Genomic DNA, 12111 nt, shown 5'->3' with positions numbered 1-12111 from the left:
AGTTCCAGCTCTGGTTTTAACATGTATTGACTATTGCAACGCCTTGCAGTTTATTCAAAATTCTGCAGCTCTGCTTAATTCCTAAAACCAAAAAGAATGATCATACATTTGTGTCTTGTTTTTTTTTTGTTTTTTTTTTATGAATGTTCTCATTGACCCCCGCCACTAACATTGAAGCGTGCGGGTTATAAATATTTATAAGTAAATGAAATATATTCAATCATTTTATACAATCCTTCACTGGCTGGCGTTCCCATAGCTCAACGAATTAACTTTAAAATATCGTTTCTGCTGTTTCGTAGTCTTCATGAGTCTGCTCCCAATTATGTCACAGACAGCGTTTGCCTAGGCTTTCCTGCTGGACAACGGATTTTGTTAAGGGCCCCAGGGAATATTGACATTTAATGGCAAAGAACATCTTCCTGTTTGGGTCCCTTGTTATGGACTCATTGCCTTATTCTCTTAAAATGATAAATGATCTGACTGCTTTCTGAAAGCAAAAGGTAAAGCATGGCTTTCTACCAAAGCATTTTATTAACATGTTGTGTCATTTTGTTGATACTTTTGTGCTGTTGATGTTTAATTTTATTTGTGGGGTTGTTTTTTTTTCCATCTTTATACCACCTTGAAGCCTTGTGGGAGAGGCAGCTAATACATTTTTTAAATAAATAAATGGTGGGTCCTTTTAGAAATGACTGGGAGATGAATCCTTTATTTCTTGAGACTGTATTTAATCCACTTAGAGATGAATCCTTTATTGTGGCAGACCGTGTAATCTATATGGAAGGTGAATCCTTTATTCCAGAAAACAATACTTAATCCTTTGGGAGTTTAGATTAGTCTGCACACCAAAAAAAAGATCATTGGAGAATCCTTTATTCTCACAGACTCTATTTATCCATTAAATCCTTTATTTGTGCAGACTATTTACTTCAATGGGAGAAGAATCCGTTACTATAATAATAAAATTTAACAGGGTCTGCTTTAAAGATGGCTGCATGGCTTTGAGCCCTGTTACTCTGCAGCCCCACCACCTTTTCCTTATTTTAACATGGGGCGTGGATTGCAATTGGTTGAAGGAGAGGGCAAGACAGAGGGAGGAGTCAGGCGACCTCAAAGGGTGCGACTCTGTGTACAAAATATCCCCCGTGATATCATCACTGGGTATTGTCCAAGTCAGGAGTGTGATCATGTGATACTGGGGGCCAAATCACAGCACTTGATTCTCTTATCAACCGGCACCAGCTCTTTTTCAGGATCCGCTGATCCACTCCTGGTTTGTACATATCTGCTTCCCCTCCCAAATGTCACATGCACCACCTGCTGGGACCTGCACTCCTGAGATCAGGGTTTGCAAATGCATGCATGCAATAAGGCAGGTAAAAATCATGAGAGGTCTAGAACGGGTAAATGTGAATCGGTTATTTAATCTGTTGGATAATAGAAAGACTAGGGGGCACTCCATGAAGTTAGCAAGTAGCACATTTAAAACTAATCAGAGAAAGTTCTTCACTCAACGCACAATTAAACTCTGGAATTTGTTGCCAGAGGATGTGGTTAGTGCAGTTAGTGTAGCTGGGTTTAAAAAAGGATTGGATAAGTTCTTGGAGGAGAAGTCCATTACCTGCTATTAATTAAGTTGACTTAGAAAATAGCCACTGCTATTAGTAGCAACAGTAACATGGGATAGACTTAGTGTTTGGGTACTTGCCAGGCTCTTGTGGCCTGGATTGGCCACTGTTGGAAGCAGGATGCTGGGCTTGATGGACCCTTGGTCTGACCCAATATGGCAATATCTTATGTTTCTTAGGACTGGATCAGCCATGTCCTGGAACTAAACAGAACCAGCTGCTTACCTGAGGTGAGAGATAACCACATAGCTCTAGGCTCCCAGGGACAGACTGAGCCAGGCCTGGCTCTACCACCCCCCACCTCCAGTGCATTGATTCTAGGGGGACACATAGTGTTCCTACTTTTTTTTTTTTTTTTTTTTGTAGGAAATCAGAACTGGTCCAGCCTTAGGGTCTCCCTCTCACCCCAGATCAACCGAACACCCGAGCCAGCTCCTGGATTTGCTCCACTGTGTGTTGGGAGCTGTAGTTCTGACTTCCGCTTAACCGGACCGGATCAGGCTGTTCAGTAGACCTGAGGTGAGGTAGTGATCTTGCTCTGCTAGGCACTGGTGGCCTGGGCTACTCATTCTGCAGTAACCTTGTTACTGCTGCTGTTGTTGTATTAAGCACTCACACAGGTCCGGGGCCTATTAGGATTTCTTTTATTGAATAGAACGATTAAACTTAGAACTTTGTACTTGGGGATAGTCAGTTGTCTGGGCCTGTACCCTGGGATTCTTGGAAATCTTCGCTCGGGGCATTTGCATGTGGTAGCGATTACTATTAATGGGAGGTGGGAGGTTAAAAGTCAGCTTGGCACTTCCATAGGGGAAGGTGTTCCTTCGGCCACAATTGCCTTCCCATCCTGAGGCTATCTCCTTAGCCAGGACTGACCTCAGGTTGTCAGACTGGCCCCAGTCTTCCTTCTCCTCCACTTCCTCTTTCACCTCCACTGGCCCCCTGGCCTGGCCATGTAAGGCCCGGGCATCATAGACCACCCGCCCTGAGAGTGGGTCATGGCTGGCGGCCAGTGGTGAGAGAGGGTGGTGCATGCTGTCCTGCTTTGAGGAAGTCTCTGCCCAGGGGTTGCTGGAGCAGCCATGTTTGGGGCTTGAATACTGGGAGTCCTTGGCCTGGAAACCTGGTCTGCACTGGCCCCTGGAGTCTTGGTGAGACTCCACGGGGCTTGGGGGTGACAGGTACTCTGGTATGAAATTGGGTGGTTTCTCCCAGCTCTGGTCATTGTGGTAACTGGTATGGTAAGGCCTACAGGTAGGGCTGGTGTACAACAAGGGGTTTGGGCACATTTCTTCTTCTTGAGTATCAGGAATCATTGGGGGAGCAGAGGTTGGAGACTGGTAGAGGTCACACTGGGCAGGGTCATCCAGTTCCCTGTAGTTGGATCGTGCCTGGGGCTGAGGCCCTGGATCTATAGGGCCTGGGGTTTGCGGCCGGAAGACAGGGGTGGTGGTGTAAGCCATCTCTGGGCTGTCAGGGCATTGAAACTGGTTGACAGAGTGGGCGGACTCATAGGACACTGCGATGGGCTTGGAGCGTGTATGGGGTTTCGAGTTGGTAGCATTGGGGTCCAGATCAGTCACGTTGGGGGACTGGCTCCCCGGCGTGCCAGGTCTAGAGCAAGGCTGCTCCACGGGGGGTGTGGAGTCCAGCCTGATCACCCGAGGCCTGGAGTGCGGCAGGACCTCCCTGTAGATCACGTCAGGCCTTACTCTCACATCCGCGCCCTGCAGCCTGCATTGCTCGGGCCCCTGTACTGCCATGGAGCCCCGGTGGTAGCCGGGGCTCAGGGACCCATCATAATTGGACCGGTGCGAGCATGTCCCTCCGGGCCTCTCACGTTCCCGGCAGTGGTGATCCTCCTGGATCCGGTGGTACCGGTACCGGCAGGCCTTCTCCTCGTCCGTGTCCCTCAGGTTCAGCGCGTGTTCTTCCATATGGTGGTCTGGGTACCGGGGTCTAACCCAGCAGCTCCTGTCCTCTTGCTCCCGGTGCCTGGTGCCCCGGCAACCATCTGCCATTGGCTTCACTGGCTGCATCCTGGCCTTGAATCTCGGGTCTGGCTTCTTCTCCCCTACATTGTCTACATTTACAAAAGGGAAAGAAGAAAGAACAGAAGGTCTTGTAAGCAGACACGCCAAGTTTGCAAAAATCACTTTGGGGAAACCGAAGGAGAAGCAAGCCCGGCAGCCTTCACTTTTTTCCCCCACAAAAAAAAATATTTTTTTTAAGAAAAATCACAAATATACCATTTCAGTTGTAAATATTAAGTACAGACCATAAAACGGGCATTGTCCCATGTTAATTCTTATACACAGAAAGCATTTCTCACCAGCTCTGCCGCCCTGTTTGCGTAACATTATCTAACCCTCCGTTCACAGAGCATACAAGTCATCCTTAAAGCCACCTTCTAGCCCCAAGATCCTGTGCAGGCTCTGCTTATCTGCTGGCGACTTAACTGAAGAGTTTACCCAAGACAATGTGTACAGGGCCTTCGGGACATCGCAGAAGGGCGAACCGGGGCAAATCAACTGCAATGGGGCCCTGGAACGCTGGCCCCAAGGAAACGATAAGTGTTTGGGATGGGTCTAGCGGGCCCCGTTCCCCCCCCCCCCCCCCCAGGACAGCACTGCCTCGCATGTCCCTTCTTCAGAGGCAAATGGATGTCTTTGACGTGACAGCCAACGAGGGGGAGCTAGATCTATTCTTACGTGGAACCATTAAAATCCTTCCCAGCCTGTGGAGAGAAATGGCCACCAGGATTGCCGCCATGCGGACTCCAGTCGCTCAACGGAAGCCGAAAGGCTTTTCTGGGCCTTTGGTCTTTGTTCGTGACAAGAGCTGGAGATATATTTTTACGGCCACCCACCTGGAGAGGAAAAAATCCACAGGTACTTCTTCAGGTAGAAGTGTATCCGGTGCAGGAGCTGTGGAGAGAAGAGAATGAGGTAAACACAGCAACGACCTGAACGGGACCTTCTGGGAGGCACTGAAGTCTTGTATGAGAGAAAGCAGAGCTGCTTGCCTGCAACCGGCATTCTCCGAGGACTGCAGGATGTCAGTCCTCACACACAGATGACATCATTGGATGCAGCCGCGCATGGAAAACATATGTCAGTTTCTAGAACTTTGACTGACCCTCATTGAGCATGCTCAGCATGCCATTATACTGCGCGTCTATGCGGGGGTCCCCTTCAGTCTGGTTAGGGTTCTTGGGTTTGGCTTGAGGTTAAGGGGGTTCCTTTTTAGATGGGTGGGGGTGAAAAGGCGTACGGGGTACAGGTCCTATCCATTTCTTCACATCTTGAATTTTGTAGGGGGGGGGGGGGACGACTCTGCCGAAAGAGTTGGCTTCTTTTTGCCTTTAGGTCCTGATAGGTATATTCTCTGCCGGTCTGTCGCTCTGGGAGTGGTAGTCCCCCAAATGCATTTTATTTCTGATACTTCTGGGACTGTGCCATGAATAACAGTGTTACATTCCTCTCTCTTAATGTTAGAGGAATTTCTTCCCCAATTAAACATAAGCGTATTTTACAGTTTGCCAGAAGAAATAAGGCTTCCATTGAGCTTTTGCAAGAGACGCACTTGACTAAGCAGGAACGTGAAAAGCTCAAGGTGGGCTGGGTTGGTGCAGATATCACTCCTCTTATAATTCCCGTAGCCGTGGGACCCGTATTCTTATAGATAAAAATGCACCTTTGCAGATGCACCGGTCATATTCAGATGTGGAGGGCCGCAGTTTTATTCTGGAATGCACATTATACTCTTCGACCTTTACGTTGGTGAACGTTCATGGCCCCAACGCTGAACAGCAAGCTTTTTATTTTTTCTCTATAGTTACAGATAGTGAAATTTTGCCTTGTACGATCTCTGACCACCAACTCCAATTTATCCCTCCACAGCCCTGGGGTTTTACATGGAGGTTAAATGCCTCTCTCCTGGATGATTAAGAATTTCCAAACTTGGTGGTAAAAGCAATTGTGGAGTTCAATGAGTTTAATCCTGCAGTAGATTATGAACCTAGCCTTCGTTGGGCAGCCCTTAAGGCTTTCTTGAAGGCAGAATTCTAGCATATGCAAGGCATCTCCAGAGACAGTGCTTCATGAAAGCGGCTGAGCTTGCTGCTGCCATTGAAAAGCATAAGGAGAGGTGCAAGCTGGATTGTTCCCCACATACATTGAGAAGATTGGACATGATCTTAAGTATTCTAGATTAAATTTTATGAACATGGGTACCTTACTGGCCAGGCTGGTTGGTCCCATATACTTTCCCTATGTGATTTGAGGGGTAGGGTCTCAGTAGACTGGGGGGACATGAAGCATCTGTTTGTGCAGTATTTTTCCAGTCTCTACTCCACACCTGACCTTCCTTCAGGTGACAATATAAAAATTTTTTTGCTGGATCTTAACTTGCCTAAATTGCGAACTGATCAGATAGGTAACCTTGCGGATTCTATTTCGCTGCTTGATATTCAGAGTGCTGTTAAAGCTTTACCAGGGGGGGGACTTGTCCAGGTCCAGATGGTTTTCCATTGGTGTTCTATAGGAAATTTCTCCCACAGGTCTCTTCTTTTCTTCTTTCATTGTTTCAGAAAGCTGGTGAGCTGGACACTGAATTGTATGATGTGGCTGATGCTACAATTACTTTAAGCCATAAGAAGGGGAACGATGCTACAGATTGCGGATCTTATAGGCTCATCTCCTTGTTGAATTCTGACCTGAAGATTTTAGCAAAAGTACTGCAGAAGCAGTTGGAGGTAGTCCTGCCTGACTTAGTTCATAGGGATCAGGCTGGTTTTGTAAAGGATAAGAGTCTTCACTGTGAATACAAGGTGCTTATTTAATATACTGCATATGGCCAAGAGGGAGGGAAGACTAGTGATGGTTATTTCCCTGGCCATTTCTGTTTCAGAATTTAGCTGCAGCTGGTTTCCCAGACTGGTTTCTTACCTGGGTTAGAGCCATATATCATCGACTGAGGGCGAGAATATTAATTAATGGATTGCTATCTGCTTATTTCGATATTGCTAAGGGTACGAGACAGGGTTGTCCCCTATTCCCCTTACTCTTTGATTTAGCCATAGAACCATTAACTGCTGCTGTCATGCAACATGCTGACATTCGTGGTATTAAGTTGGGTGGAAGGGAGAAGAAGATTTCACTCGATGCTGATGACATTTTAATTTACTTGTTGTTGCCCTCTATGTCGGGACCTGCTTTGTTAAGTCTGCTGGATAAGTATGGGACCCTCTCGGGATATAAAATTAACCTAGATAAATCAGATTTTCCCATTGACTGGAAAATGCCAATCCCAAATTGTTTTTTGAGCTTTCGAGTGCTAAGTCCATCCACATGAGCTCCCCAACCCAGGGTAGATGCATCTGTTTACCGTTTACCGACTCTACCATGTGGACTAACTCTAGTCTGGACTAACTCTAGTCTGGAATTTGTTATGTCTCCCTTTAACTTAACTTAATCTTTTTTCTTCCAGCTACCTAAGCTTCCAAGTTCACGGTCCTCGTTTAATGTAACTTTCTTTTTCCTTTACCTTAGTTATTTTACCCCTGTTCGATGTAAACCGACCTGATATGGTATTTAACCATGAAGGTTGGTATAGAAAAATGTTAAATAAAAATAAATCAATAAATAAATCCCTGGTTAGGGCAGTTTGGACAGGAGGACTTTGAAAGGAGATCCCTTAATACAGATTTGAAATTATCTGCCACCAGGACAAAAAGTCCCGGAGAGGCAAAGTGACTTGGATGCGATCCTGGAAGTTCTGTGTGGCCTGGCACCTCTGCAACTTCAGTGTCCATTGGGCCTTTCGAATGTAGAAACGTGCCAAGGAAGTGACATGAACTGTCATTTGCCAATCTGACACCTGCTGGCTCTGTTGAATCTCTGCTGCGATGGTCATCAGGTTGATGGCCCTTTGTCGGGACAGGAAGGCCTTGGCCTGAGCCGTATCTAGCAGGGATCCAATAAAGTCCAATTGAGGTGACAGGCTGAGATGGAACTTGGGGCAGTTAATAACAAACCCTAGTGTCTCCAACACCCAAATGGTCGAGTGCATAGACCTGTTGGCCCCTGCCCGAGAGATGCTCTTGACCAGCCAATCATTCAGATATGGGAAAACGTGAACTCTCAGTCAGCAAAGGTGCACCACCACCACAGCCAGGCATTTCATAAAGACAGGTGGGGCTGATGTGAGCCCAAACAGCAGCACATGATACTGGAAGTCCTGTTTTCCCACTACGAATCGGAGGTACTTTCGATAGTTGGGAAGATCTTGATGTGAGTGTACACGACCTTCAGATCGAGGGAGTATAGCCAGTCCCCTTTTTGCAAAAAGGGGATCAAGATGCCCTGGGAAACCATCTTGAATTTGTTCAAGGCCCTTAGGTCTAGCATGGGACTGAGTCCTCCTGTTTTCTTTGATATCAGGAAGTACCATGAGTAAAATGCCCACCCTCTTTTCCCTGATGGAACAGGTTTGACTGCTCTGGGAGGAAAGCTCCATTAGTAGTACCTCCTGATGTGCTACTGGGCTTCAAATGGGCTTGGGAAGCAATCTGGCAGGGCATCCAATAGGTTGAATTAATACCCTTGGCGGATGATGGACAGAATCCACTGGTGTGAGGAACAGACAGCCCTGCCGACGTCAATGGCTTGGTGTCCATCAGTGTGGCTCTGAGGTCTGATGCCGATGGCTTGGTCTTCTCTAGCCAGAAGAGGTGCTGCATCTTATTGAGCCAGATCTTACATCTCTTCAAGGCCATCTGGGCGCACCTGCTGCAACCCAGGATGTCATGAGAGCCCCAAGGTAGAGGACACATCTATAATGGCGGTCCCTGATAGACCTGGCCCTTGTGCACCGGGGGCATTGGTTAAATCCAGAGGTGGACATGTCACGAAATAAAAGAGATGTGATGTCGAAATTGATAACCACCAAAAATCCTATCTAGGACGCTCTACAGAAGAGACTGAAGAGTACCCCACGTAGACACATGATGTAATGCATGCTGAGCATGCTCAACGAGGCTCAAAGTTCTAGAAACTTTGACATACTGTAAGTTTTCCGTGCCATGTCACCCATGTGTGAGGACTACCATCCTGCTTGTCCTTGGTGAAACTTCAAGACGCAGTCAAGCACACCCTAATTTCAAGCTCCTCTTCCAAAATTGCTCTTCAGCTATTCATGCTGTATCCCTCCTTTATGTGTATTGCTGTGATGCCTGCATGAAGTTTCGTTTTTCATCTCTCTGTGCTGGATTCATGTTTTTCACGCTATCAGTGTGGAACTCAAAATATGAAATTGCAGGCCTACTACTGCTAGTCTGTAATTTGCCAATTTACCTGAAGCCTGTAGAGTGGGAGAAACTACAGAAGGGCGAGTCTATGCCAGATAAAATGGTGGAAGTTATTGCCAAGAACAAAATCACTAGCCATATGGATAGGCATGGCTTAACGGGGAAGTGTCAACATGGTTTTAGCAAAGGGACATCTTGCCTTATCAATCTATTAGAATTTTTTTTAAGGTGTACATGAACATGCGGATAAAGGTGAGCCAGTTGATATAGTGTATGTGGATTTTCAAAAGGCGTTTGATGAAGTCTCCCATGAACGACTGCTCAGGAAATTACGAAGTCAGGGGATAGGAGCCAATGTCCTATCGTGGACTGGTAACCGCTTAAAAGGCTGGAAACAGAAGGTAGGACTAAATGCTCAGCTTTTCCCAATGGAGAGAAGTAAACAGCGGGGTGCACCAGGGATCAGTATTGTTTAACATATTCAGAGAGATCTGGAAAAAGGAATGAGGGAGGTGATCAAATCTGCAGATGACACAATATTATTCAAAGTCGTCACAACACGAGTAGAGAGTAGCGTGGAAGGACCCTTATGGTGCTTGGGCGTCTCACTGGCAGATGAAATTTAATGTGGAAGAATGCACAGGAATGCGGGGCGGTGAAATAATCCCGGCCACCTGTGCCCAGTGCCGGGCTCCACATTAGAAGTCACCCTGAGCACTGTGCGCAGCTCTGGTCGCCCTTCTCTCATAAAAAGGCAGAGCGGAACTAGAAAAGGTACAGAGGAGGGGGACAAAAAAAGGTAAAAGGGAGAGGAATGGGTCTTCTATGATAAGAGGTTGCCCAGGCTGAGGCTCTTCTGCCTGAAGAGGTGACTGAGAGGGGATACGATACAGGTCTATAAAATCATAAGCGGCTGGAGCAGGTCAATCCTTTTCCTTAGTACTAGGCCTTGGGGGCACTCCATGAAAGGAACAGGTAGCAGATTTGTTGCCAGAGGATGCGATGTAAGTTTGAATAGCGTGGCTGGGTTAAAAAGAAAGCAAGGTTTGGACAAGTTTCTGAAGGCAGGGCCAGATTTACATGGTGGGCGCCTCTAGCCTGAGGGAGGGTGGGGGTCCCTCCTAGAACATAGGAGCACATGAGGGAAAGGGGTTGATGTGGCTGCCCCCCCCCCCCCCCCCCGAATATGCATCCAGCTGAAAGGTGCACCGCCTCCTCCTGCGGCCCCAGGGTGCTTTTCTGACCAGCGGTGTTTCATTGCACCTGCCCCCTCACAGGCACCAAGGTGGACTGGCAGTAATTCTGCTTTATCGTCCTAATGCCGCTGGCCCCTGCCTTTCAAGGGAGCGAGTCCAACGGGATAGCACTGCGCAAAGTGCTGGCAAGATTCACCAGGAGGGCCCCCCCTTTATAGCCCAGTGCTCCTAGGCAGCTGCCTCCGTTGCCTAGTGTAGTGGTTCCCAAACCTGTCCTGAGGGACACGCAGCCAGTCAGGTTTTCAGGATATCCACAATGAATAGGCATGAGATGAATTTGCATGCTGGGGCTCCATCAGGACAGGTTCGGGAACCAGTGGCAAATTTGGACCTGATTAGACGTCGGGTCCATTAACAATTAGCAACCAGGAAGACTCTGGCCTCTCCCCCCCCTTACTTCTAGGAGTGACAGGAAAGGGAGGTCTCCATTAGGATCTGCCAGCTACTTCCAAGTGATCCAGACTGGCCACTGCCCAGCAAGGCCCTTTTTAGAATCAGGATCAGTGACTTTTAGACCAGCGCCCGAGCCCACGCACGCACGCGTCAGCCCAGGGACGCACCTATTTTATAACTTACGCGCACATATGTGTGCGTTATAGCATAGCCTGGCCCCGCGCACGTGCACGCAAATTCTTGCTTCTACCGCATAAATCAGTGGATTTTAAAAGGGGATGGGCACAGACGCTAGTCCTGGTTTGTCCCCAGGTCGCCCAGTTGAACTAGTTCTTCCAAAGCTCCTTAGTTTAATAGCCTTCACTCCCTTGTTGTTAATTTTATTTTAGAAGATAAATGCAGACAGATAATTATGACTTTGACATTTTTCTGTAAGAGCATACTGGTTTCCACTAACCATACCGTCGGGAACAATCTGTGATTCATTTGTAAGCCACACAAATCTGCTGACCTTTTAGGGGGCTGAATACTTTTGCAAGCCACTGATCTGAGTGGGCCAGTGAGCCCCGTAGCAAACATTGTTGGTGGCGAGGGGCGTAAGATGATTCAATAAACCAATTAAAAAAAAAAAAAAAAAAAAATGGTATAATATATAGAAGAGAAAGTGGAATGGGAGCAGGTGTTTTCTCCGTACCATATACAACAAACTTGTCCATGGGGTAAGCGAGGAGAGCTAGCCCTACTACAGTTATGGGGTATAAGCCCCGTGTATGAGACAGGGAGGAGCGTGGGCATTTTGGACTTAATAGAAGGTTATTTAGAGGGTATGATAGAGGTGTAGGTTCTATGATAGAGCCTCGCCTTTGTGATGCTCCATCAGTCGTCTTGGCATGGCCACCTACTCACCAGTGTGATCAGGTTGACAGCAATGGTGAGAGCAATCATGAGTGCTAGGAGGAGCGCTACCGTGTCAGCAAGGGTCTGGCAGCGGTCATTGACGGGGAGGCAGAGCTGAACTCTCTCTTCCCCAGAAAGAGACATAGGGGAGTTGCTGGGCGTCCCTCCATCAGCGCAGCGTCTCTACTTCCATGGGACCACATTATGATGTCACACCCTGTGGGGGTTGGTTGACACAGCTGGGCGCTGCCACCTCACAATAGAGGCTCAACCACCCCTGCCTTCCATGACTCACAGCTTCCTGGGCCTCAGAATCCAGCTTCTCCTGGGTGGAGGGGAGCACCTAGGAGGCCCCCAGCAGTGTGGTTGGAGGGGAGAGCAGGGGGCCCCGCCTCCAAACCTGACATTTCTGTACCCTGCAGGCCTCATGGCGGCACGTGGGCAACACAAAATGGTTTCACTCACGGTAATCATTTGCAAGGGGGGGGGGGGCAGGGAAGGGGTGTCATGGCTCTTGTGGGCAAAAGGTGAAGGGTCACAGAGATTCAGCACACACGAACAAAGTTGGATGGCAGCAAGGCCCTAATTCAGACCCACATGCTCCTGGCTCCTACTTTTGGCCTAT

The 12111-nt window shown here is 47.8% G+C and overlaps 1 protein-coding gene across 1 annotated transcript; it reads right to left on the bottom strand.

Annotated features, from left to right (window-relative positions):
• Positions 1-1973: 1973 nt before the first annotated feature.
• LOC115077168 lies at positions 1974-12081 on the bottom strand. Its single transcript, XM_029579418.1, has 3 exons — positions 11496-12081; positions 4501-4558; positions 1974-3714 (listed from the first exon to the last, which is right to left on the bottom strand). Exons 1-3 carry the CDS (start codon positions 11628-11630, stop codon positions 2276-2278), a joined length of 1632 nt encoding a protein of 543 aa, XP_029435278.1. The 5' UTR covers positions 11631-12081; the 3' UTR covers positions 1974-2275.
• Positions 12082-12111: the final 30 nt, after the last annotated feature.

This window comes from Rhinatrema bivittatum, chromosome 16 (assembly GCF_901001135.1).
Source record: "Rhinatrema bivittatum chromosome 16, aRhiBiv1.1, whole genome shotgun sequence".
Taxonomy (NCBI): domain Eukaryota; kingdom Metazoa; phylum Chordata; class Amphibia; order Gymnophiona; family Rhinatrematidae; genus Rhinatrema; species Rhinatrema bivittatum.
The sequence above is the reverse complement of the archived record's forward strand: the minus strand, read 5'-3'. Positions and strand labels throughout refer to the sequence as shown.

Excerpts from the sequence above, each read along its gene's own strand:
- LOC115077168 (XM_029579418.1), bottom strand. The coding sequence starts at position 11,630 with ATGTCTCTTTCTGGGGAAGAGAGAGTTCAGCTCTGCCTCCCCGTCAAT. Across the intron at positions 4,559-11,495 it reads CTGTCAACCTGATCACACTG|CTCCTGCACCGGATACACTT; the intron begins GTGAGTAGGTGG and ends TTCTCTCCACAG. Across the intron at positions 3,715-4,500 it reads GTGGATTTTTTCCTCTCCAG|ACAATGTAGGGGAGAAGAAG; the intron begins GTGGGTGGCCGT and ends TTGTAAATGTAG.